This window comes from Gambusia affinis, linkage group LG05, assembly GCF_019740435.1.
Source record: "Gambusia affinis linkage group LG05, SWU_Gaff_1.0, whole genome shotgun sequence".
Lineage (NCBI taxonomy): Eukaryota > Metazoa > Chordata > Actinopteri > Cyprinodontiformes > Poeciliidae > Gambusia > Gambusia affinis.
This window is the reverse complement of record NC_057872.1, coordinates 19901079-19927250: the sequence shown is the minus strand read 5'-3', so window position 1 is coordinate 19927250 and position 26172 is coordinate 19901079. Positions and strand designations below refer to the sequence as shown.

Below are 26172 nucleotides of genomic sequence, written 5' to 3'. Positions count from 1 at the left end.
AGGTGCACCTCTATAGATTTGAATATTATTAAAAAATTTATTCCAGTAACCAATTCACTAAGTAAAATGTAATATAGATTAATTACATGGAGGCTGATTAACACATTAGATTGGAATATTAAATCAGAGTAATACAAATAAATATTACAGACAAGCATACCTGCTAAAAGATCATTTTTGAAAGGTCTTACAAACAAGCCTCATTTGTTATTTTGTAGTTAAGTTTTTGTATTCATTTTAGTCGTATTTCATTATTATTATTCTAATTATTTAATAAATTATTTGCACAGAAAATCAGAATTTTGACTCAGATGAGTTAATTTTAAAACTTTTAATCAGATGTTTCGACTCGTTATTTAAGTAGACTTTTTACAAAATACATTTTTCACTGTTACTTAATGTCTTGTACGGCTACTTTTTATCATTTTACTTCAGTAAAAATACTGGAGTAAAATTTTTGTTACTCGATCCACCTCTGAATATATAGTAATGATTTCAAATGGTAGTGGACCAGGGGGAAAAGAGAAAGAATCGATTATCGGTAATCCAACAGTACGTCCAATGGCCGGTCTCCAATCCGGCGGATGTGCCCTGCTGACAGGCATGACTTCTGTCCAATCAGATCTCGTAGAATGGATTTAGGGCGGGTCCTAAACGTGGAGGTGGGATTTTAGCTACCGTCCATCTTCAGCTACATTACAGTAAGCGAGCCAGTCGAAAAGAAAATATATTTTGGAAGTAAAGAAGATTTTCTGGAATTAGTTTTGGCTTTATTTGATATAAGACAAACGAAAGCCCATACCCTAGGTAAATGTCTCACACAAGTATAAATATACATGGTCGGGTTAACCCAGTTTCCCTTTTTCCTTAATTTGGCTAGCTGAGCTGCTACCTAGCATCTTAGGTATTAGCTAGCATATCGGCGATTGGAACGGTTTCTCTTATATATTGCCTTTCAACACGCAAAACTGTCTTTATAAAAGCTCCGATGGAGCCCGGAATGATGATGCATGTATATGAGCTAAATCGGCCAACATACGTTATAGCTTTTGTTCTAGAAAGGGATAGTAAGTATCCGAGTGAAGTGGACAAGCTAGGCTAGTATTAACGTTAGCTCGCTAGCTGGCTAATTTTAGCTGACTGCCAAGCCAGTCATATTTGTTGGTATTAGCGGGATCATTTAACTTTAAGAAGTATACTGATGGAGTGAGTGTCGCGTGGGATTTTATTGTGAATGTGCTTTAATTGCTTTGTGGCTGGGTTTTTTACGTGTGGCTAATGTCAGCTGTCCGTTTAAGTCGGTGTTAACGTCAGTTTCAGTCGCTGCAAACCGATGTACGGCTTTTCAGTTGTCTGCTGATTTCTGCTTGGTTTTGTTCAGTAAGGTGATGCGGTTTATGGTTTATTTACTTAGATCACTTTTTGACAGACGGAATGTGGAAATTGCCGTAGTCAGAGCCATGGCTGATAAAAGAAAACTACAAGGTAACTATCTGTCTGTGAAACTGTTCATGCAGTCCCACAAAGAGACGTCATCTATTATTGTTGTCATTTATTTTGATTAAATGTTACTGTACTACTGAAAGCTAATCTTCCTTTTCATTTTTTGCAGGTGAAATTGACAGATGTTTGAAAAAAGTAGCGGAAGGTGTTGAACAGTTTGAGGACATCTGGCAAAAAGTAAGAGATTTTCAAGCATTATTGGAATTCTCTGCTGTGATTGAAGCCTGCAGATATGCAACTTTCCACTTGTTTTTCCTACTTCTCAGCTCCACAATGCAGCTAATGCGAACCAGAAGGAAAAATATGAAGCTGACCTCAAGAAAGAGATTAAAAAATTACAGGTAGAGTTGGACAAGTACAAAAAAACTGTGAAAAAACTAAATATTCAGTGTAAACATGCATTTTAATGCTTTGTGTTTCTGCAGCGATTGAGAGATCAAATAAAAACATGGGTGGCCTCGAACGAAATCAAAGACAAACGGCAGCTAGTAGAGAACCGAAAACTAATAGAGACGGTACGCCTCCTTTTGTTATATGTTCATGGTTTTTTTTTCTGGCAGTATGATTAATATAACCCCATCACTTTTCCTCAAACATGAGTATTTTCAAAGCAACCTGCAAATAGCCTCACTGGCAACTTTATTAGGTAAATCTGCTCAATAGTGATTGAACCAGTCACATGGCAGCAATTTGGGTATCTGTTTGTGATGAAGATGATTTCCTGAAATTTAAGCTGTTCAGCAGAACGTGTAAATAAGAGTGTTTTCCTGATTTTGAATGTTTCATGGGTGTTGGTGAAAGTTATAATGTTTTGAGTATTTAAGAAATTGCTGATCTACTGGGATTTTCAGTCACAGTAATCCCTGTGGTTTATAAAGTCAGGCCAAAGTACCTAAGAGCAGCAGCTTAGTGGACGGAAATGCCTTGTTGATGACAGATGAGAACGGGCAGATAATGGAAAGATAACAGTAGCTAAAACAACCTCTTATTACAGTCAAGTAATATGAATTACAACATATGTGGGGTTTCAAAGAAGATGGGCTCCAGCAGCAGGAAACCACACAGAGTGCCACTCCGGTCAGCTAAGAACTTGAAATTGAAGCAGATTTTCATACAACCTTCAAATCGGAATATAAGACTTTGGAAATAATTAGCATGTTATGTGATGAGGAGTCAAAATTATCTTTAAATAAGGTGAAAGTGTGCATCCTTTCAACCTGAGGCAGATGGTGGCGTTGTAATGGCGTTGTAATTTTGGGTTCCTTATTTGCAGCTGAGCATAGTTTAAACTCCATGGCTTGTTTTAGCATCGCTGCTCACCAGGTCCATTCCTTTAACTCTACATTGGACCCATCTTCTAATGGCTGCTTCCAACAGGATAATGCACCATGTCGCAAAGCTTAATCAACAATTTTCTGGAAGATGTCAATGACATAATCCTATAGAATATCTTTGGGATGTTGAGGAGTGGAAGATTTGCAGCACTGACAGGCAGCCAACAAATCCGTAACATCCTGAAGCTATCATATGAATACGAGTCAAAATCTTTGAGGAATACTTCTTACAACTGGTTGAATCTATGCTTCGAAAGAGGCCAGTAAGTGCATTTTTTGCGCTGGATATAGTTTTTTTTTTAAAGAGACTCTGTAAATGCTTCGCTGTGCTATTGTTGTGATCAGTTCTGTCGAAAAATACAACAGTATTGTTGCTCAACAATGAAGCGTTTCTCAGAACTGTGTCTCCTACAATTTCACTTTTATGAAGTTGATCAGGTTTGATAGTATGATTGTTTGCAACACACTTGTTATTTTATGCCTGTCTGGAAAAATCAAGAGCTTTTACAAAGAAGTGGGTGCAGCAGCCAAACTATAAAAGCCTTTTGGCTCAGTGTTTTCTATAAGTTTTTTATAGGTAAAAGTATAATCTCAGAACTAACTTTATCAGAGTGAAAATATTTGAGATTCAGTGTGATTTTCCTTTCCTTAGCAAATGGAGCGGTTCAAAGTGGTGGAACGTGAAACAAAAACAAAAGCCTACTCTAAAGAAGGCTTAGGACTTGCTCAGAAGGTGGATCCAGCTCAGAGGGAAAAGGAGGAAACGGGACAGTGGCTAACAGTAAATCCAATATTTTCTTGGCTTGAAGGATTATTTTTTACTGCTAGGTTGACCAAAAAAAAACAAACAACCAACATTAACTTGAATTTCTGTGAAATCTATTAATTCTTTTCTCCTGTCATCTTCAGAATACAATAGACACACTAAATATGCAGGTGGATCAGTTTGAGAGCGAAGTGGAGTCACTTTCAGTCCAGACGCGAAAAAAGAAGGGTGACAAAGAGGTAATTCCTTCCTCTTTCAGCTATCAACCATGCTATATATAGAGATATAAACACATTCTGCACAGTGATGTAAGCAATTATTCAAACGGCCTTTTTCTGATGTTTGTCTCGCAGAAGCAAGATCGCATTGATGAACTAAAGCGGTTGATTGAGAGGCATAGATACCACATTCGCATGTTGGAAACTATTTTACGGATGCTGGACAATGACTCTGTACCGGTGGATGCTATCCAGAAGATCAAGGATGATGTTGAGTACTACATTGATTCCTGTCAAGACCCGGACTTTGAGGAGAACGAGTTCCTGTATGACGACTTAGACCTGGAAGACATCCGTAAGAAAAACGCTATTGATCAATTCGGAAGATGCTCTTCTTTCTTCCGGTGTAATTCGGCATCGCCTTATGGTTTCATTTTTTTTCAGCTCCGGCATTAGTCGCCACGTCTCCATCAGGCAACGTGGAAGATGACATGTATCTCCACTCTAGCAGCACTCCCACCTCAACTACATCTTCTTCACCCATCCCTCCATCTCCGGCCACTTGCACTGCTGTAAGTTTTTCTTTGCGTCATTTGAGCTTTTTGCTGGCGGTAAAGTTTGTGATATTACAGCTATCTCCCTTTTATGCATGTACAATACTTTGCAAAGCTAGTAATACCCTTGAACTGTCTCATATTTAGCACAAGCGAGTGTGTAAATGTGAGGTGGAAGAAAAGCTTCTCAAAGTTTGTAGCAAATAAAAGTCTAAAATGGTTTCTTCCATTTCACCATTCTGCTTTTCTTTGTGTTGGTAATCTTGATTATTCTCACAGTTAACTAAGTAATTGAATAAAACTCCAGTCTTTATTTTCCGTAGCTGAGTTGGTAGGAAATTTATTTTCCAGTTTGTCGCTAAAGCTGCATTTGTGCTGAGTATCAGCTATAGAGCTGGAACGAACCCCACTGTGTCTCTGCTGCAGGTTTGTAAATGAACCCTCTCCGAACCAGAGGCTAGCAGTATTGCATGTATATTGGCAGTTAATATAAGATTTAAGGATGCCTATTGGTTCCCCAAAACTGATGGAAACCTGGACATTTTTATCAATCAATAAAATCTCAACAATTCATTTTGTTACAGATGTAACAAAATTGTAACAGAATTTTATCCTGACATTGTCAATTCTATCTTGACGTCGTCAAGATGAAATTAATTTATCTTTATTGTTACTTGAGGAATTGTGAAGTTTAATAGGTATGCAAACCTTTGTGAGGCAGCTGTATTTAATCAACTCAAAGCTGAATGAAAGTTTGTCATATCAAGGCGTTTCCTCCAACAGGAGAACTCAGAGGACGATAAGAAAAGGGGACGGTCGACAGACAGTCAAGTTAGTCAGGTGAGAGGCTCTCATAGAGCCACGGCTGCAGATTCCTGATTTTGTTTGTACTGCTAGTCTATCATAATTACAGCAAACTTATAGACTCAGTTGTTTTATGGTTAATTAAGATTCTGCTCTTTTGTTTTTAGTCGCCTGTGAAGAACGGTGCCCCATCCTTTCAATCTTCCTTCTCTTCTTCCGCCACCTCTGGGTCTTCTTCTTCCTCCTCCCTCTCCATGGCGAGCGTCGTTGGAGGCATTCCCGCCGTTCCCACCAGCAGCAGTCTCATAGGAAGTTTCAGCAGCGCGGTACAGCAGCATCAGCATCAATCTGCACAACAGCAGCAACAGTCTCAGCCGTCGAATCCGTCGCAGCAGCAGCAGCAGCCGCCTCAAACAAAACCGTCAGCTCCCTCAAACAACAACAACCCCAGCCCGCCTAGCAACCCACTTCTCCCAGCATCCACCGCCCCGTCACTCTCCACGCCCAGCACACCCAGTTTAACAGCTCCCAACTCCCAGTCCAGCCCCGGGCCGACTCCGGCGTCCAGCCTAGGACTGGGGCTGGGCTTGGATTTAAGGAAAGGCGGCATGAGCGGGACCAGCAGTGCCAACCAGATGCCGAGTTTAGGCCTGGCTGGCCACAGCACTCCTTTAAACACAATGGCCGGTCTGATTCAAGGCTCCACGTCGGCCCTCTACGCTCACGCGGCGGCGGCTGGGGGCCTGGGTCTGAGCAGTACCACTCAGTCCAGCATTTTGTCGGAGAGTAGCACTTCCATCTCCAATTCGAGTTCCAGCGGGGTCACCACCAACGGAGCGGGGTCGGGGCTCAGCTTGCTGGGCTCCAGCCCGAACCACAACTCTCTCACTGGCAGCATCCTGGGTCTGGTCCCTGGGCAGAGCGTGGCCCCCGCCACATCACAGGTGCCCCCAAGTCCTGTCAGCTCTGCCCCCGGGTCCGTTGGCATGATGGTAGGAAACGGAGGGAACGCCGGTGTGGTCGGAGTGAACGCCGCTCCCGCCAGACCGCCGAGCGGACTGAAGCAGAACGGAAGCCCAAGTAGGTCAAAGTGTTGATTTGTGACTTTTTACTGTGGGTTTTCTGTAGAAAGGCGAGCTCCAAATTGTCCCTCATCCGCCTTCAGGTTACAGCGCTGTAGTGGCAGAGAGCTCCACAGAATCAGCTCTAAGCACACTGAGCCAGTCACAGAGCAGCCAAACCTCGTCACTCAGTTCCTCAACCAGCCAGCCGTAAGTCGTTCTCTTTACCTTCCTCCGGACCTGAGACATCAAGATTACGTTTTTAGAAAATCTGGATTATTTTTCTCCAAAGCGCTCCATGGGTTTCTGTAGTTCTGTCAGCCCACCATCTTGTTTGACAAACATAATTTATAGGTTCTTTTTATTTAGACTTTGAGTTCAGTTCAACTCTATAACAGAATATTAAGGTCAAGTTAAGAATTTAAAATTTTAATAGTGAGAATAAAGTCATACTTTCATAATTCCAACACAAAAAACAAAACAAAACATAAGATGAAAAATGTAAAGCATCTTATGAAGTTACACTATAGTACTGTTTTTACTGATAACGCTTAATAGAAATGCTTAATTTTCTAACACATCACCATCACATTCTTATCAGTAGCAGGACTTTGAAACGTTTGAGCAACGGCTGAGAGTATTTGAAAGAAAACCACATGGACTGAACTCGTCATGTCAGATCTTAACTCTAGAAGCTCATTAAAATTACTTCTTTTAATCTCAGGACTTTTTTCTGGTAAAATTGCATCTTTATTCTGCTGGTATTGTGACTTTGTTCTCGTAATTTAACAAAAATTTTCATATCCTGGTCTTAATGCTCCGCTGTACAGCTAACAAAAGAGACGACTGAAATGAGCCATTTTCTTTTAGAAAAGAAAACAAAAAAGAAAATCATGTTGAAGAGCTTATTTTCAAGCCACATTGCCCAGCTCCATTTTCCTACTTGTTTTGCTGTTTAAATTCTCAATTTCTATGTTTTATAATTGTTTGTCCTGGTTTGACTCATTTTGTACAGGATGGACAACGGCCCCAGCTTAATCAGCTCCATCACACTGCCCCCCAGCTCTCCCTCGCCCTCCTTCTCAGACAGCACACCGGGCGGTGGGAGCCTCCTCAACGGGCCCCACTCGTATCCGCAGGCCTCTGAGGGCCTCAAGGTGAGCCTGGAAGCAGCGACAAGCTGACTTTAAACTGGGTGAACTTAGCCGACGTCTGCATCGTCTTTAACGGACAGATATTCACAAATATACAGCTTGAAAAATGTGTGGAATAAGATTTTATCTAAACGTTGATAAAATGTGGGTTTTAAAGCATTATTTCATATTTTCTTGCTTTAAAATACCTAAAGTTCAGAGTGGGAAATTTTTTTTTTTTTTTTTTTTGCATCCTTTACTGTAGGTTTATAACTTAAGTATTTATTCAACTAACAAGTTCTTTTTGTTTTGTTAATTTTAGTTACTGAAAGCACCCTTATTAAAATGCCAAAAAAGTCTTTGATGTCTTTGCTTCATATCCTCTCAGATTAGAGGTTTAAACTCAGTCTTTGGTCCTGAAATTGGATCTAGGTGATATGAAACTCAGTCTTTTTTTGCAGCACCATAGATGGAGATATATCAACTCAAACTGTTCTTTACAGAGCAGGTTGGGACAGTCTAGTCCCGGTTTGACAGGTCGAAGTGTTACAGATTGTGCAACAGAGCTGCTCAGAAGAGCTTTCAATGCCAGAACATGCTGCTGACTCAGAGCTTCAATTCTGTGGTGTTTGATGCAGTCAGAAGCAAATGCCAAATTATTATAAAACTTGTCAGAATAATCAAGATGTGGGAGTCTGGAGATTTTTTGAAAGAAAATGTGTTAATAGATTGTGATTTATAAAGTAAACTCTGCTTCTAGCCACTCAGGTGATCAGTAGAATATCACTTTAAAAAGGGAAAACTTATTTAACAGATTTATTTCCCTCAGTGACAGAGTTCTGTTTACTTCTATTAGTTTAAATCATGAAAACCCAAAGTATAGTTTTAGAAAATTAAATATTGCATTAGACTAATGAAAAAGTATTCTAAGACAGAAACATCAACCTACTAAAAATATTAGTTCATTATGTGGATCCTGTTGCATGAACGACTGCAGCTTGGAGACAATCAGCCGGTGGTCAGGAGTCCCAGGTTGCTTTGCTGACTTATTCTCTTCAAGCTGGTCAATTGTTCACACCAGCAGACATTTTATCCTTTCTCAGCAGAAAGCTCACAGGTCTGGCAAGTATAAATTATTGTGAAGCAGTTTGATAGTTTTCTCTGCTGAACTGAAACGCCTCGATTGAATTTGGTCGGTTTTAACGATGCAAAAGCCACCTGTAGCAAAAAGAAACAACTGCTGGGATCTCCAGTCCTGCCGCTTTGCTCTGACACACCTGAATCAAATATGGCTGATTTACCTCGTCAGGATGCCATCAAGTTCTTCAGCAGTCTGGTGATCAGCCGCTCATGTGGTTCAGGTGTGTGGGACCAGAGCCGGCTCTAAAAGTGTCAGGCTGGTGTCTCTCCAGGACTGGAGTTGGAGACCTCTGGACTAGACATTACTTGATTTTTTTAATGATCAACTTCCTGACATGTGTAGATTTTGCTTAGCTTCTTTACAAATGGGTATCTGTAGGCTGGACTTTAAATATTAGAGTTAAAATGTCCCAAACTCCTGCTACTAAACATGTTTAATTACCTGCAGTCATGCAGCAGCACATAGAGCTGGAAACCATCTTATATACTAAGCTGGTTTTGATTTGAAAGCATCGTCTTCCTACTTTACAAACGGCAACTTCGGTCACTGATGTCTAAACATTAGCCTGAGATTATATTTAGATTAAGCAAGATAATAATCTGAGATCAATCAGAAATAACTGAAGGTTCTCTCAGCTTTCCGTTGCAAAATGCCAGCAGCGTTGAGTTTATTTTCCGTTTTCCTGCGTCTACAGTAAGTTTGCATCTGTTTGCCGTTCTCAGGCTCCGGAGCCCCTCAGCTCTCTGAAGGCGATGGCTGAGAGAGCAGCGCTGGGATCGGGATTAGACGGAGAGATTTCCAACATGCATGTGAACGGTCAGGCAGCATTTTCACTCTTCATCCGCTCACAGACGGTTAACGCAAAATATTTTCTTCACAACCAACATTTACATTTCATCTACAATACAGTAGTTCTGGGTTTTTATTTACATAGAAAACAAATCAATTAGTTTATTTTAAAGCAGGTTTCTGACATACCTCAAGTTGCCTTTTATATAGCGGAGTAGAGAGAAAATGATACATTTAGATCTATATTTATCTACACTCTGGAGTTGATATGGTTACATATTTGTTCATTTTTTAAGAAAAAGTGTCAGATTATCCTCATGATATGCCATATGCACATTTACCAAAGAAAAACATTAGTTATATTATTTATATAGTAAAGTTATAAATTATTAAACAAAAAGATATTGCATATTTTGTTTAACTCACTGATTGTTTCAGATGATATGTTGTATTTTCCTTTTGCTGAAGAGAGCTGTTAGTTATAAGTGGATACAGAGATCACACAAATATACAATATTTATACACTTAAACTTACTGAAACTTCATAAATCGATACAATACAAATATTTTTGTACAAAGTGCATAAAATGTTTTTACCAATCAATTGTCTTGACAGATTTGTAAAAAGAGAAAGAAAATACAACTTAAAATAAAGTGATATGTTTAAAAAAAAATTCAGTTGAGAACAGCGACAATAGATGCGTTTAATTTTAATGTATCAGTTTATGGAACAATTTAAAGGAAATGTGAAAACAATTGTAATCATTGGTGTGTCATTGAATAAGATGATGTTTTGTTGTGTATTTTCTGTTGCTTTTTGTATGTTAGAAATGTGTCTAATAGTCTTCTATGGTTAATTGCTAATTTTCTCTTCATGTGAATAAAGGGCAGATATTAGAAGTTTATACGTTCCGCTTCTTTTTATTCATGATTTTTATTTTCTTACATGGACTCTTGATATTTTAGTGAATGAAAAAAAAAAAAGACAAAAGCTAAATACTTCAGGTTTAATCTTTGGTTCGGTTGATCTAAAGTTAAGAGTTTTACTTTTGAATGAACCAATCAGTGATTATGTCTGGTTTAATTATTCAGTGGCTTAAAGCTCGACCTTAGCAATGCCGTCCCTTATTGCCAACCCTTTACCTGCAGATATCTTCTCTGGTTCGTCGGCAGCGCCCGGCACACCCGCCGCTCCTCAGCCGTCCGTGTCGGAGGTCAGCATCCCCCCCTCGCTCGGGGTCTGTCCCCTGGGCCCGACTCCTCTCTCCAAAGACCAGCTGTACCAGCAGGCCATGCAGGAGGCGGCGTGGACACACATGCCACACCCTTCTGACTCCGAGAGGATCAGGTGAGGGTTTCACAGATGATGAGACTGCAGAATCTTTAGTCCCAGTTCAATTTATGACTTAGTACGTGTATTTTCTTCATCATCACAGCGGCTCTCGCAGAATAAATGATTTTTTTCTGTCAGTTTTCCTTAAAGAAGAGCTGCTACATCTATTTTAAACTGTTAAATTTAGCTTTTTATTGAGTGAAAAATTCCCATTTTAAAAGTACTACATGTTACTCAACATTTCTTATAGATTTGACCTCATTACTGTGCAAGACAGGGAATATGGGGTTTTACAGTTTTTAAGTTGTTAACACACTCCTCAAGCAGTAGAGCCACAAAATACTGTTGTTAAACAAGCTGGCTGTGCAGAGTCGTATCCAACCATTCTAGTTGGAAAGTTAGGTGGAAGGAAAAGATTTTAATTTAGATTAAAATTAGTTCCAATAGATTAACTAATAACATCCGTTAAGACTTTCTTTTATTGTTGTAGTTTGGCTGCCGACCAGTAGAGGGCGCAACTAGTCATCATTAAGCAGAGCAAGTTGATACAAGAGTAATTATGGTACCGATAATCACATTTAGAGAGTCAAACATTTAGGGAACCAAGTGGAAAGTAATTGTTTTTCTTTTTTATCCAAGCATATTATATATTTTAAAAGTATTCTGAGTTTAAGATGAATTATTGATTAGCCATAATCATCCGAAATATTAATAATATACGCTTTAGCTCCTTGTGTAATGAATCAAAGTAATGTATGATTCTAAATAGATTCTGTAATGAGTTCTGTGGGCTTTTTTTTTTGCTTTGAAGGCAATACCTGATGAGGAATCCCTGCCCTACTTTGCCATACCACCATCAAGTCCCGCCGCACCACTCTGACACCATCGAGTTCTACCAGAGGCTGTCCACAGAAACTCTCTTCTTCATCTTCTACTACCTGGAGGTAAACATGCACTTGGCTAGCTGTGCTTGTTTTCTGTTTTTTGTCTGCTGCATGTTAATGCACTGTTTCCTCTTTCTCCATCAGGGCACCAAGGCTCAGTATCTATCTGCCAAGGCTCTGAAGAAACAATCATGGAGGTTTCACACCAAGTACATGATGTGGTTTCAGAGGCACGAAGAGCCCAAGACGATCACTGATGAGTTTGAACAGGTGCAGTTTCAAAGCTCATTTCCATCCTCCCTAATAGGGACGCAAACAGTTAATCGACTTGTGATTGTCGGTTAATTGTTTGTTAGATTAAAATTAGTTCCAATAGATTAGATGTTCTTTAAATGTTGTAGTTTGGCTGCCGTCCAGAAGAGGGCGCAGCTGGTCACCCTTAAGCAGAGTCTATTGGCACAGGAATAAAGATGGCGGCTATCCCAGAATGGGAAAGAGAATCGGTCCAAACAATGTTTGCGGTGGGATGCAAAATGCAGTATGGAGTTCTGTTTTAAATTATAAACACTCAACAAACTCCTTAATTTTTAACGACTCTCATTCATGCATGGCGAAGCAGCAGCAGCAACAACTTAAATTTACTGATGTGCTACAATTATTATTATGGTGTAGGGTGCAACAGAGGAAAAAATTTAACATGATGAGGGGGAAAAAGCCTGATGCCAATAAACAAAATCGATGTCAAGAGCTAATATTTTGTCAAGAGCAGCCAGTCGACAACTGCATGAACATCTCTCTGTTCATGAGGAATTAAGTGATTCACTTATTTTACTCTTTTCATCTTTTATTTTTTTCTACTCAATAACTTAATAGTTTACCGTTTTGTTATATTGCATAAATATGTCTGTTAATTATATAAAGAAAAACATTTTTTTTTGTTCATTCAGTCAGTATTTAATACAGCTGACTCTACCCCTGTCACAATGACAACATTTTCCCAACAGTTTTTGCGATTAAAAAGTATTAAAGATTTAAAAATCTTGTTTGTGAAACTATTTTCAAATATTTTGATGATGGCATAATATAGCAAGAACCCAATTACAAAGAATATTAAACTTTAAATTTGAATGAACATTTAACACTGGAACTGGAAGACATCTAAATATAAAAAATAAAACAGAAATAGCTAATAATATGAATTATAAAATCTCTGTAATCAAAATTATCCTTTAATAAAGGGCTGGTTGGCACTAATGACACAGACTGAAGATGTTAGTCATCTAGTTTTTGGTGGAAAAAGAGAAATAATTAGTCATGCAAATAGAAATTGAGCTCGTTTTAATTTATCATCCGATTAATTTAGTGTTTATTGCGACAGACGCAGAGGACGCCAAATAATTTTTGAAAATTCAGCATGTTATGAAAAATGTAGCCCTTCATGTTGATTTATTATACAGGAAAATGACCACTTATCAATTGATCGATGAGAATTACTTCAGATGAACTTTTTAATTGATAACTTGCTTCCCTACTCGCTAACGCTGAGATTCTCTCGTTCTCCTGTTTATTAAAGTCCTTTTCTGTTTCTCTCTCTCCATCCAGGGCACTTACATTTACTTCGACTATGAGAAATGGGGCCAGAGGAAAAAAGAAGGGTTCACCTTTGAGTACAGGTACCTCGAGGACAGAGACTTGCAGTGACACACACAGAGGGACGCAAAAGGACAGAGAAAAACAAAACGTGCTGCTGTTGACATTCCGAGACTGAACTCCAAACTGTGGATAGAGATTGTGATGTGTAGTAGAAACCCTCTCCCGACACGGAGACCGGTGTCTGTATAGGCTGCATCTCAATGTGAAGCCCTAGCTCCTCGTGTAGTGCTTTTTTCTTTTTCGACAAAAAAAAAAACAAAACAAAAAAAAAAAACACCCTGTGGGTCCGATCAAACGTTGCCACGCTGCACGAGCTGGGAAGGTTCCCGTTGGAGATCCGCGTCTGTGTGCACACTCAGTATGTGGCATCAGGAAAAGCCTGCCCAACCCTCCCTACCCCCCCATGCATGTTTCTCATATAATTTTTTTTTTCTTTTTCCGTTTCAACAATGATTCTCTGTACCACCTGCCCAACATGACCCTGGAAGCCTTTTGACTCGGCACAAAACAAACCTTGGATTAGATTGTTATGGTGCCCATCTTGTATTTTCTGTAATTCGGTGGTTTAGAACGGGGACGTTCAGTGGACATTTAGTGATGGTGTGTAGGAACGGCTTCTTTTAAGACCCTACAATGCCTGTTGAATATGGTCACTATTGAAGATAGTGAGCTCTTATCAATAGTTTTATTGATATTGTCTTGGTCGATTAAACCGTGATTGAGAGTGACCACAGGGCCTCTCCCTGTGTAAGGGAAAGAGTCCTTATTGGACATGGATTAAATTGCTATGCAATTGAACTGGTCTCTGACTCTCTTTACAAATAAAATGTTTTTAAGTTAACCTCTCAAAGATATTATGGCGCCTTCATGTTTGTGATGACGTAATAAACATGTAAAATAAATCTTAATATTAGGGTTTGAGACATTTTATCTGCTTGATCTGTTTGACTCTTTCACCATCAGCAATTTCTATACAGAAAAACCAACACATTTCAGAGTGTACACAATGCAGCTATAGGTGCATCTCAACAAATCGGAGTAAAACTGAGATAAGCAAAGTGTTTCTCAGAAGTTTTAATACAGAAATGTTGCCATGTACTGTACAGTATTTGCTTTAATTACTGGATTAATGCATCGTGGCATGGAGGTCATTTTCTCCATGGTAAAACTCCACAGAAACTCAGGTTTATTTAGGCTAAGTCAGTGATAGCATGATTATTAAGCAAATTATTAGTATTTCTGTCAGCATGGATGCTGCAACAATACGATCTTACTAATTATTTTTTTCATAAAGTTTTTTTTGTACACCCGAAGTAAGACAAAAATAAGTTTTCAATAAGAAATGGGTGCCTATTTTAGCACCTATTGAAACTAGTACTTTAGGTAATAAAGTACTAGTTTCATTGACAGATTATATCACTTATAGCTAGCAATTTTTAGTAAGATTTTGTGTTTTTGCAGTGTATAAAGTCGTCCTAAAATCTCCTGGTAGGCAGCCATGTTGAATTTGGACTTTGTAAAACAAAGTACCTCAAAACCAGCAGATGAAATTACACCCCAAATCACCACTCACTGTGGAAACTTCACACTGGAGCGCAAGCAGCTGAGATTCTGGGCATTTCCACTCCTCTAGATCAAAAAGTTACATTTATTTGGATCCAAAAAGATGACTTCAAACCTTTGAGCAACATTCTAGTTTCTTTTCTCCCAAAAACTTTGGGCCACAATTTTTCTCGTTCAGTGAATTTGCTCACAGTTTCTTTTTCTCTTCCACTAAGCTTTCTATTTATATACTTTTATTTCCAAATTAAATGCTTATTTTACTTTTAACTGAAAAGAGGACCGGTCTAGTCCATTATCCTCTTACCCAGCTAACCAACTTGTAAGTCTTTATGCGTAGCAAACATTTTTCTTCCACTCAACTTTGCTATATGTTTGGATACAGCACTATTATTAAACAGTTACTGTTTGTGGCTTATCCTATGATTGTGCTGGTTGCGATATTTCTGTATTAAAAATCTCTATTGGTCTCATGTAACATCCGAATTTTCTGAGAAACTAAACATTGGGTTTCCATTTGTTATAAACCATAATTATGAAAATTACAAGATGAGTTTCACTTTTTTAATAACCCTTTGAGTTCTAGTCTAAGTTATTGAGATTCACCTGTCGTATCTTTATCAAACAACAAAACAGACTTAGATCAAGTTCTCCCATTTAATCTTCAAACCCACTTTGTTTAATTTACCACCTGATATTTAAGTTAAACCCGTATACAGTGAATGTACACTGATGCAACTGTTTACATGTAGAGTTTAAATATAGAAATGCTAAAATATTGGTGGTATTTTTAACTAATGGGTTGTTCTCAAGCTGCCGCGTTATCTTCATGTGTTACTCTGCATCCAACTTTTCCATTCAAACAACCATGAAAGCTCCGCATCTGTACTGCACTTAACATTGTGTGTGATTTCGTTCTTTTGAGGGGCAAGGGGAAATACGAAGTTCTGAGGTCTGTCTTTTATAGATTATATTTTTGGGGGACTTTTAAGGTTTTTTGAAAGGGAAAGGTCAGTATAGAAGCCGCCTAAAATGTGAATTTTAAAGCAATTTCTCGTTACACTTCTGCATGGGAGATGTCAAAACTGGGGTTATAAACGATTGTAAAAGTTCAATAAACACTTTTAAGAAATAACACATTCTGTGGTGTAAAGTCCCGTCATTCCTGCATGGAATAAAGAAGCACCAATCATGGCTTGGATTCAAAACTTAGAGAAAGTACTTAAAATTTTATGTAGTTCCCACAAGTTTGAACAGGGAGCGAACCGCGCCATCTTAGTAGGCAAGCGCATGCGCAATGCAAATCGGATCCATGGCTTCAAGTAAAAGAAAATATGTGGACTCTCTTGACCAATCGCTCGGGGTCGGGGTGAAACGAAGAATAAAAATATGTAAGACGATGTGGACAAGCTGCCTCCGATCTTAAAGTACAATATGGCTAACTACCTCGTGAACACGTAGCGTCCACCATGGAGCAGCTTTACAGTTTGAAATCTATTGACTCATACAAACAATGTTTAAACGGATTGTAAAGGACGTACGGACCCTTCACGTGAATAACAGCAGAGTAAGTACGTGTAGCAACTTACACGTAGGTTACATGTCCGCTTTAGCTTGGAGATAAAAGCTACAGCTAATTTTGCTAGTTCGGCAGTAAGTGTAATATATATATATTGCATAAAAGATGACTAGAACGAGACGAGCGCTGGTTCGAGAGCTTCTGGCTTGTGTATTGTTGGCATGGCAACCACTATCAACTGTCATGGCAGTGTCCATAGTAATATTGCTAGGGAAATATTACTATATTCAGCAAAATATTACAGAAAGCACCACAGTAAATATCACTGTGGTGAATACCACCTTACTTGGTACTTACACTGTGATAGTATCACTATCGAACACAATCAAAATTCATAATTGAGTAATAATTGTAATGTACTTATAGTGTAGTTAGACACGAAGAGAGTTGTGCAAAAAGTATTGAAACACCAGACAGTTGGATATGTGCATTCAGGAGTTTAAAGGTCACAAGGTTCACTCTTAAAGGTTGTACTGTATTTTAGGCTCATCTGGAAATTTAACCAAAAAGCCAAATATTACTTTTTTTTATGATTTATTGGCTGAAAAAATAATTTTTTTATGCAATATTAGATGTAAAAAATAATTCAAATAACCAATTAAATTACTTTCTCTCATTAAAAAGAATGATTGAATAATATGCAATAACGCAGCAATCTTTAAGCGAACGCCTGACCATTTGTAGAAAGTAAAACATTACTGTTAGTATCAACATGTGAAACACTCTGCTTGACTTATGAATGTAGTGTTGACTTTCTTTTTTCAATTAACCAGTTAATAATTGAAGAGAAAAAGGTGATTAATAGAATTTCTTTTTTCAAAGAATTTCAACTAAAACCTCACACTTGAGTTTTTGATAGCAAATATTTAAAAAGTTTAACATTTAATCTTAAATGCAAAATGTATTTTTGTACAGTTTTGGCTTAATTACTGCTTTGGATATGTGACTCTTTTAGCAGATAGCATATTTTTGAGTTTGTGTGCTCCAGTTAATTGATTACTAAATTAGTTGACAATTATTTCAGTAATCAATTAATCCGTTTAACCGTAATCTACTTAAAATCATTTCAAAATAAGCTGGGGTTAAACTCTTTAATGAAGATCCTTCTTAAAAAAGAAAATTCAAATCATTACAGTTCACATCATTTTAAACCAAACTCGAGACTCTAAACATTTTATTACAATGGTAAAATAAAAAATAAAAATAAACAGGGTGGAGCACATGGGAGAAAATGACAAATGCACTAGGCTACATCTTTCATTCCTTTTTCACTTTGAGGAACTCTGCCATGTTGGAGAAATATTTCTGATTGGCTTCAGCCACCTTCTTCTCTGCAGCCTGAGGGTTTACGATCTCCAGGCCCTGCGGGGGAAACCAGAATGAGCCGAAAAAGGAGAATAAAAAAGATAAAGCGCGCCTTTCACCAAAGGTCACACTTCTTACCTGAAGGGGAGTAAAAGCGACACTGGAGCTGGTTCCCGACGAGCGATCTCTGACTGTGGACTTTCCTCCATATGTCATGCTCTGCTTCTGCAGCGTCCTCTGTTGGCGATGAAACAGCACGCACAGATATAAGAGACAACATAAATCAAGCAGAGCTGGGAGAATAAAGGAGCAGCGAGCGTTTACCTGCAGGGATTTGGAGATCCTCGCCTTGGTGGCCTCGTTGACCTGAGCCTGTCTGACTCTGCCGCTGCCGCTTTTTCCCAGCTGACCCAGACTGAAGCCCAGATCCTCCTGATAAGCATCATCCTCAATCTGCCACACAAAGAGATGAGCTTAAAGCCTCACCACGTAAAGTGACAAAATAATAAATAGTGAGCAAAGATAAAAACCATTTAATCTCTACTAAAAACAAACATGCATGTGTATTTAAAGACTTTGCTGATCAATGCATTTAACCCACAAACCTCAACTAGTTTTCACCATTTGAAACTTTTCACATGAGCTAATTAAAAAGCAACAGAGTTGGAAAGAAGGTAGTTAGATGCACTTGGGTAACATTTTGGAAAAAATGTTACTTTTAAGAGCATTTTTACGACGCTGTACTTTTTACTTTTACTTGAGTACATTTTCTGGATACTCAACCCACTGTGAGCAACTTCACTGAACGAAGTACAAAGCTTGTTTCAACAAATAACATCTCTGTCGTGTTTCTCTTAAAGCTTCATAAGTTTTATCCCTAAAGAAACTGATTTAAAAAAAAAATCTCTTTTCCCTGACTTTGTAATTAAGTTATTTATATTAATTATTTTCATTCTGGTCCTTAAAATAAGAACATTTTAACACAACTTTATATTTTGGATGACAATTTTTAAATTGATCAAAACATCAAATGGTTTTTTATTGTTGAATAATTTCTACTTTGACTTGAGTACAATTTGTTTTGTTTTACAAATAACAACAACAACACGGCAACATGCTTGACAATGATTGTTTTAAGCTTTATTGTTAAACTAAGGAAGTTATTTTATTTAGAGTGATTTAGTGCTTTAAGCATGTAGAGTCAAACAGAGGTTGTGAAGTGTGATTTTTATATTATTTGACTGCATGTTGAACTCTTGACTTTAGCAGAAATTTACCAATGTGGAGTAAAATAATTTACTCCACATTGCAGATTTCTTTTCTTTACCTTCCCTTTCCACCTACTAATGTTTTGGCACATTGCAAGACACTCAGCATGGAGTTTTATTTTTATACAAACTGTTTCCACATCCTCCAAGAGAAATATTTTGTAGTGTAAAGACAGAATGTAAGCTGATGGGAAGACACTGCTGCAAGTTTACGAAACAGCGCAATAAATCTAAAAACAGAGCTGAATAATAAAAATCACACACACACACCTCTGCAAAAGTCATTCTGTTGGCATGTTTCCTGATCTCCGTCAGCCCGAGACGCTCCTTCATCTTTCGATACCTGCAGGGAAAGAGAAGAGAACAGTTAGCTTGGAAGTGGGAGCTATAAATATAGCTGCTGGCATTTAAAACTTATAAGTGTGAGTTATACAAGATGCTTGTCTTTGCTTTCCAAAGTTCAGGAAGCTTCTTTCATTGGAGTCGCCTGAATTTACTTTAACTGATTTAGGGAACACAGGATTTTGATTTTAGTTGTTGCTCCCTTTAGGGCTTAGTAGCTTTTTATGTCTAAAAACGATAAATTGGTTGAAAATCAGGCCTTCATGATGGATTCTTTACCTTCTCCCTCCTCTCTTCTTCCTCTGTCCATCCAGTGGCGCCGGCAGAGGTTTGACCTGCTTCACTGGCGGCGGCTCCTGCCATTTATCAAACTTCCTCTCGATCTCTTCTTTTAGATCATAGCCAACCTGCAGAAGAAGAAGAAAGAAAAAAACCCGGTAAACAATAAACCCAATCTAAGTCGTTCTTATCATGATTGTAAAGTAAAAATGCATCAACTGTGCAGGTTTCTAGGACCTTTCCATCTGAGCTCTCATGAAAACTGTCCACTCGTGAAGCCAGGGTGCATTTTGCTGCCACCAGACGGGCCGCCTTCCTCCTCAAGTCCTGAGCAGAAGGAGAACAGAAAGCTTAACCAGTCAGACCTGTGGATCATTTTCAATTGACAAACTGGATAAAGAAAATTTTTTTTATTTGCTTTTGAATTGTATGGGAACAAAAACACCTTCAATTTTAGTCTCAGATCAAAAATGCAAAATAGGCCAAATTATATTTTGATATTTCTTTACATAATGCAGGAATTGTTCTTCATAAACGGTAGGATATTCAGTGGTGGCCATGGTGACACTGGGTAACCAGCACTCTCTCGTTTTTACCAGCAGAACAATTTCTGGGTCACATAAATTTGAGCAATGACATGTAAAAGTCAAACTTGGTCCTGCAGCCACTCCATGTACCATTTGTTCAATTGATCATCAAAAATTTTTGATGATCAAAAACAAGTTGTTCATTTTTCAATTTAACAAGTAAGCTGGAGAAAGGTTTTAAGATGTACGCCTCGTTATACATTCACGGATACGAAGGTGAGTTTTTCTTTCTTTTAACTTTGGGACTAACACTAACTTATGCTAGCAGGTAACATTCTCTGACATTTTCATTATAAACATGTAAAAATGTAATATTCAAGTGTCTAAACATTTCTTATCCATTCTAACAAACAATGTTTTTGCCTTATTTTGTGTTTATTTTCAAGTATATTGCTGTAATGTGTGTTTGTTGTCGTTAGTCTCAGAGACCAAGTAACGGGGGAGATCACAGTTCGGGTCTTTCATAAAAGGTTTGATTTTTGATGTGAGGATAAAAATCAAAACTACAAAAATCATCAATGTAATGTGTGTTTTGAAGTAAAAATTAACACTTTTCTTTTTTTTCAAAATTTTGACTCCGTTATAAAACAACTGGACAAAAGGTACACAGACCGCTTTTCCATTTTGTATTTTTGATCCGAGGCTAAAATTACAAAATATGAAGAAGAAGGAAAAAAGTAGAAAGTAGTCTGGGGTTTTTTTGTATCTGAAAACAAATAACTTTCTCATTTTTTGTTGTAAATTAAAATCGGAACGAAGAAGTGATATACAGATTGAACAAAGCTTCAGTTCAGAGGGGGAAGGACCGACGGATCAACACGATCGGCTTACAGGCGGCAGCGACTGCACCACGTCACAGTGGTAGATGAATCCTGTGTGTGGAAGCAGAGACGTGCTGCTGAAGCCAGACAGCGTTCTCCTCTGAGCCCCCAGCAGCATCAGGTTACAGGCCGGCATCTTTGACAGGTTAGTGAGACCGCCAGCGATTCCTGCAGCCAAGACGAGGAAAACAAAAACATCAGCGACAAATGAAGGGCGCGTTGGTAAAATGCTCGTTCTGATTCAGTTTGGCTTTTTTTCCTCTGACCCATAATCTTGGCAGCAGTTGATGCTCCCACGATGATGGACAGGTTCGGGGCTATGAAGGACATTCTGGACTCCACGTACTCGTATATCCTGTGTTTGGATTGGTTCAGCTCCAGCGCCATGTCGCACGCCTCTTCAAGCTGCTTCAGTTCATCCTCACTCAGCAACGATCTGCAAGCACACAAAGTTCAACTGAGCTCTTTACAGCATCGTTTTAAATAGGAATATTGGACGGCTGCGGAGCTGCAGCTAGAGGAGCGGGTTTAACGTTCATATGATGAAATATGAGAGACTCGCCCCTGTGTGGTCGACGCTGTGACGCTGACCACCATGATGGTAGCGTTGGTCAGGATTTGCTGCAGCGTCTCATTGTTCTTACATTTCTCCAGATTGTTTCCCAGTTCCTTCAAAGAGACAACAGGAGAGATGAAATGCAGTTAAAATGCACCATGTAGAAAAGAACAGCAACCTTTTCGTCTCTCTCCGACAATAAATCTGGAAAAACTTTTCCTGTTTTAGGACAGACAGGATTATCAAGGCCACCCTCATGAGAGGTTGTTTAATTTTTCTGCTTCTTTATTTTCAAAAGTTTACACACAATTATTCTGTATTTGGTAGTGTTGCTTTTAAACTGCACGACTCGAGTCAAATGTTTTGGGTTTCCCATGTCTGCTGGGATTCCTCCAGTCGGAACTGGTTCAACTGGGTCAGGTTTGAAGGCCATGCTGCAGCTCTTCAGCTCCGACCGCAAATTTTCTTTGGCATTGAGATCAAGGCTTTGTGATGGCCACTCCTGAACGCTGACTTTACGGTCATTAGCTCCTGTTGTAGCTGTTTTGAGTGAAGACCTCCCCTCCTTTACATGTTGCTTCAATATTTCCACATAATGTTCTTCCTTCTTTACACGATCATATTTTCTGAAGCCTCCTGCAGCAAAACGCCCCCACCGTACTGCACAGCGAGGATATTTGTTCTCAAATGGGCGAGTTTATCAATTTTTCCAACAAACGCAACATTGGTTATTACGGTCAAATATTTTTCATTTTGGTTTCATCAGGCCACATGCCCAAAAATTAAGGTCTTTGTCGCTTTTTTGCATTTTAAACTGTAATTTATCTACTTGATGTTTCTGCCCATGTTGCTACAGGACTTGTTTCAATGTGGATAAAGTCACTCTGATCAGGTTTAACCAGCATTCCCCAGAAGGTCTTTCTTGTTTTTATTTGGTTGATTCACATTTATCTCTGCTACACAAAACCCGTCTCCTTTCCCAACACAGTGAATGCTGGACATTCCCATTCATACACGTACATAATTATTTGAACATATGGATCAATATGGCGCCTTCGGGAATCTAGAAAATTGTACAGAGAAAATAAATCTGACTCTACGAATCTCTCCCTGATATCTTGGCTGATGTCTTTAGATTTTCCCATTCTGTTAAACAAACCTGCAGTGTGTTTGAGGTCATCAAACAAACTGTAGACTCAATTGGAGTTAATTGAGTCTCCAATTAACTCAAATGTTGCCAATTGACCCGTCAGGATCTGTTAAAGTCTTGACATCTTGGCAGTTCCAAATTATCTAAAGGAATAGCTTTTAGTATATTTAAACTTCTCAATTTGAATAAAAGGTGTGGAAAAAAAAAAAAAAAAAAAAGTATGTTTAGCAAATAGAAACAATTTTTGTAATCCTAACTGATATAAAACAGAAAAGATCTGGTCCCATTTAAATGTGTTTCCAAATGAAGCCCTTTCAAAGTACTAGTTGAAAATGTGTCTTTTTTTTATTTTTTTTTATCCCGGCGTACCTTGACTGTGCGGATGTAATCCAGAGAATCTGGCACCAAAGACTCGAGTTCTGGAAACCTCTTGGAATATTTGTCTCTAGTGAACTTATGAATTATGTCTGAAAAAACAGGAGACAAAACTCTTGATTATTAAGAGGGACACACATTTCTTCACACTTTTAAACAATATTTCTCGTTTTACAGAAACTCACTGAGCTCGTTGTCGATCTCCACTGTGAGATTATTGGCTGCTACAATCAGCCTGTATTCTGGATCGGCCTCAACTGGACCTGAAACTAAGAAGAACCACAAAAAGATGATATTTTACTTCCAACTGTAACTATTAACAATATTACACAATGTAAAAAATTTTTTTATTTTTTCCCCACCAGGGGGTCTTTTTGTGGGCTCTAGTATCCTTTATATGACAGTAGGCTGACAGGAAAGTAGAGGGGGGAAGACATGTGGCAAATGTTGTCGGGTCCGGGAATCGAACCCGCAACGGCCGCGTCGAGGACTCAAGGCCACCATACGAGGGTTGCGCTATCCCCTACGCCACCGCAGCACGCCCACAATGTAAAATTTTAACAGTCATTTGAGTTTTAAATAAATATGTCACTCACCGTCTGAGTTTTTGCGCTGCTTTCCAATATATTCTGAGATTTTCTCCATAATGTCTGAAAACTTTTAAAAGACACAACATGATTATAAAACCCAACTAGGTTTGTTTACACCAAATATTACTTTATGTAAAGCCAAAATAAATACCTGCTTGCTATTGCGGAGCTTAGCGATGGACGCCACGCTCTCAGCTTTACTGTAATCCACCTCCATCTCCTCTGGAATATCTTCCAGCGCTCCCTCCATCCTTCCCTGACTCCTCTCTCCATCGCTGTCCCCCTCCTCTCCTTCTGGATACAGTCCATCTTCTCCCTCATCTCCGGCTTCCTCCAGATCAGCCAGGAGCTCGTCAGCCAGAGACATCTGGAAGGAAATCATCATGAAGCAATAGACAGTGGTGAAATAAGGGATGCATTTCAGTGAAAAGCATGAATCACAAAGAGATTAAAGGAAACAGATTTTAGTTTGTATAACAGTTTGCCTTAAAAGTGAACATATAAAGAGACTTCACCTCTTCCCTAATGAAAAATAATTTGTTCAGGGAAGTTGAGGTGTTATTCAAAGTATCACCATAAATGAATAAAAACACACACTGTTAACTTGGCATCTACTTGAACTTCAATAACTTGTTCTTAATTACAACTGTTATCGTTTGGTTCCATTTTTAATCGGCTCCAAAACACTTAAATGTCGTCTTAAAATCACAATTGTAAGAGCTCATCATAAATATAGCGTAACTTAGTTTTTAACCATTATTTCTCTTATAGTTAAAATACCTTGTCTAGTGCTTTATATATTTTTACATTTCTTAATTTTATTTTTTTAAACTTAGTTTTGCATTTTTACTGATTGTTGTTTGCTCCTTTGTTTTTTACTTGTGTAAGGCACTTAGTCCGTATATTCAACTGCATTAAAATCCCCCATAAATAAAATCTGATTGATGCTTGAAAAAGATTAAAAGTGGATCTTATAGCTGCATATACAGCATAAAGACAAAATTTAAAATATAAAAATATTATTTCAATCAGATTGAAAGAATATTTACTTTCAATGTGATTTTAAAATACTAATCTTACACATTTAGTAGACCAAGTTCAACAATTAAATGTAAATGTGCTTTAAGCATAAAAAGAGTTTGTGTGAGAAAATGCATACAGAGGTGGGTTTACTAAAATAGTAATAATGTTAAAATGGCAAAAAACGTTTCTTAAAGGAATGTATCTAGAGATGAAAAGGTTTACCATTAAGTAAATAAGGAGAGAAAGTGATCTGAGAAAATACTTTTGCCCAATCCTAAATTACTTTATTCGGTGATTATCCACACCATTAATATACCAAAAGTTTTGACAAATTAAAGCTTCCCTTCATTCAACACAACAACGCAGGACGAAATTACGTTGCACACGCTCACATAAAAATATTAAAACGTTGGTAAAAGTCAAAAAAGAAAGAATGAAACCAGTTGGTAATGCATATTATATATAATGTCAGTTTGAATAGAAATACCATTTCCGATACTGCCCCCTAATCTAACAGATGTTAAATAATGATAATGCCATAGTACCGTTTCCAGCCCTCTGAATCACAATTCAAGTGTTTATGGCATTTTATGGCAAAAATGCCATAAACACTGAAACAAGCCTTAATGTTTGCATACAGCAGAAATGCATCAGTGTTTATTATGGCTGTAACCCTGTTAGCCAGTTAGCTTCAGCAAACGTTGTTGAACGTCACCCGGAGTTTATTTTAAAAATAAATGTAAAAAACTTACCTCCGAGGCTCAAAATAGGCCCAAATTGACCAAAAAACTGCGTGATGAACCAAAAATAATCTGTTTTAAGCGAATAAGCTGAACGTTTAATCGCTGTTGTCCTCCTGTGTGAAGTGATTCAGTATGAAAACGTTCTGGTCGCAGACTAAATACGTCATCTTGACTTCCTGTTGCTTTGTGGGAAATCGAGTCTGTCAGGCACACGAACTCAGATGATCCATTCCGGAGGAACATCACCATGTTTTTGTTTTTAGACGTGATATAGGCGTCATCCCGTGACTGCCTTTTTTATTAATGTTTTTCTTCTGGGGCGTGCGGTGGTGGCGCAGGGAATAGCGCGACCCATGGTTGGAGGCCTTGAGTCCGTCGCGGGTTCGACTCCCTGACCCCACGATATTTGCCGCATGTCTTCCCCCTTTCCTGTCAGCCTACTTTCATATAAGGGACACAAGAGCCCACAAAAGACCCCTTGGAGGCGTAAAAAAGATAAAAGAAAAAAAAAAAATCAATTTACAAAATAATAAATAAATCTGGAGCTGCGTCACAATTTATGAGAACTGTGGCTTGATTAGCCCGAAGTGGCAAAAGTGCAGTCATCCATATTTAATATTTTTGGTAAATTATCATTTATATTAATATTACCACCATTATGTGATGGATTGTTGATTTAAGCAAATAAAAAAGTAAAGAAAAATAAGAAGAAGCATGAAAAAAAAAATTCTTGTTGCCATGGTGACAAGGAAGTACCAGATCTTCTGCTTTTTTCTTTTCTTTTTTTTTTTTTTTTTTGTCATATGTTGTTTTTAAGCAAA

The 26172-nt window shown here is 38.2% G+C and overlaps 2 protein-coding genes across 4 annotated transcripts; one reads left to right on the top strand and one right to left on the bottom strand.

Moving 5' to 3' along the window:
- Nucleotides 1-645: 645 nt before the first annotated feature.
- Nucleotides 646-14103, top strand: cnot3a (CCR4-NOT transcription complex, subunit 3a). Of its 3 annotated transcripts, none has more exons than XM_044115944.1 (18): nucleotides 646-701; nucleotides 1415-1485; nucleotides 1613-1680; nucleotides 1770-1844; nucleotides 1929-2018; nucleotides 3490-3618; nucleotides 3747-3842; nucleotides 3957-4176; nucleotides 4266-4393; nucleotides 5159-5215; nucleotides 5347-6259; nucleotides 6345-6450; nucleotides 7256-7397; nucleotides 9237-9330; nucleotides 10453-10651; nucleotides 11448-11580; nucleotides 11665-11790; nucleotides 13123-14103. In XM_044115944.1, exons 2-18 carry the CDS (start codon nucleotides 1461-1463, stop codon nucleotides 13219-13221), a joined length of 2700 nt encoding a protein of 899 aa, XP_043971879.1. In that variant the 5' UTR covers nucleotides 646-701; nucleotides 1415-1460; the 3' UTR covers nucleotides 13222-14103. The 3 variants fall into 3 exon arrangements, with proteins under 3 accessions (XP_043971879.1, XP_043971877.1, XP_043971876.1); XM_044115942.1 differs by having other exon boundaries at nucleotides 650-807; nucleotides 1430-1485; XM_044115941.1 differs by having other exon boundaries at nucleotides 650-807.
- Nucleotides 14104-17389: 3286 nt separating this feature from the next.
- On the bottom strand, nucleotides 17390-25602 carry prpf31 (PRP31 pre-mRNA processing factor 31 homolog (yeast)). The gene is made up of 14 exons (XM_044115940.1): nucleotides 25361-25602; nucleotides 23737-23952; nucleotides 23592-23652; nucleotides 23181-23264; nucleotides 22990-23087; nucleotides 21477-21583; nucleotides 21181-21350; nucleotides 20925-21082; nucleotides 19744-19833; nucleotides 19507-19634; nucleotides 19156-19228; nucleotides 17942-18070; nucleotides 17756-17854; nucleotides 17390-17674 (listed from the first exon to the last, which is right to left on the bottom strand). Exons 2-14 carry the CDS (start codon nucleotides 23950-23952, stop codon nucleotides 17570-17572), a joined length of 1518 nt encoding a protein of 505 aa, XP_043971875.1. The 5' UTR covers nucleotides 25361-25602; the 3' UTR covers nucleotides 17390-17569.
- Nucleotides 25603-26172: the final 570 nt, after the last annotated feature.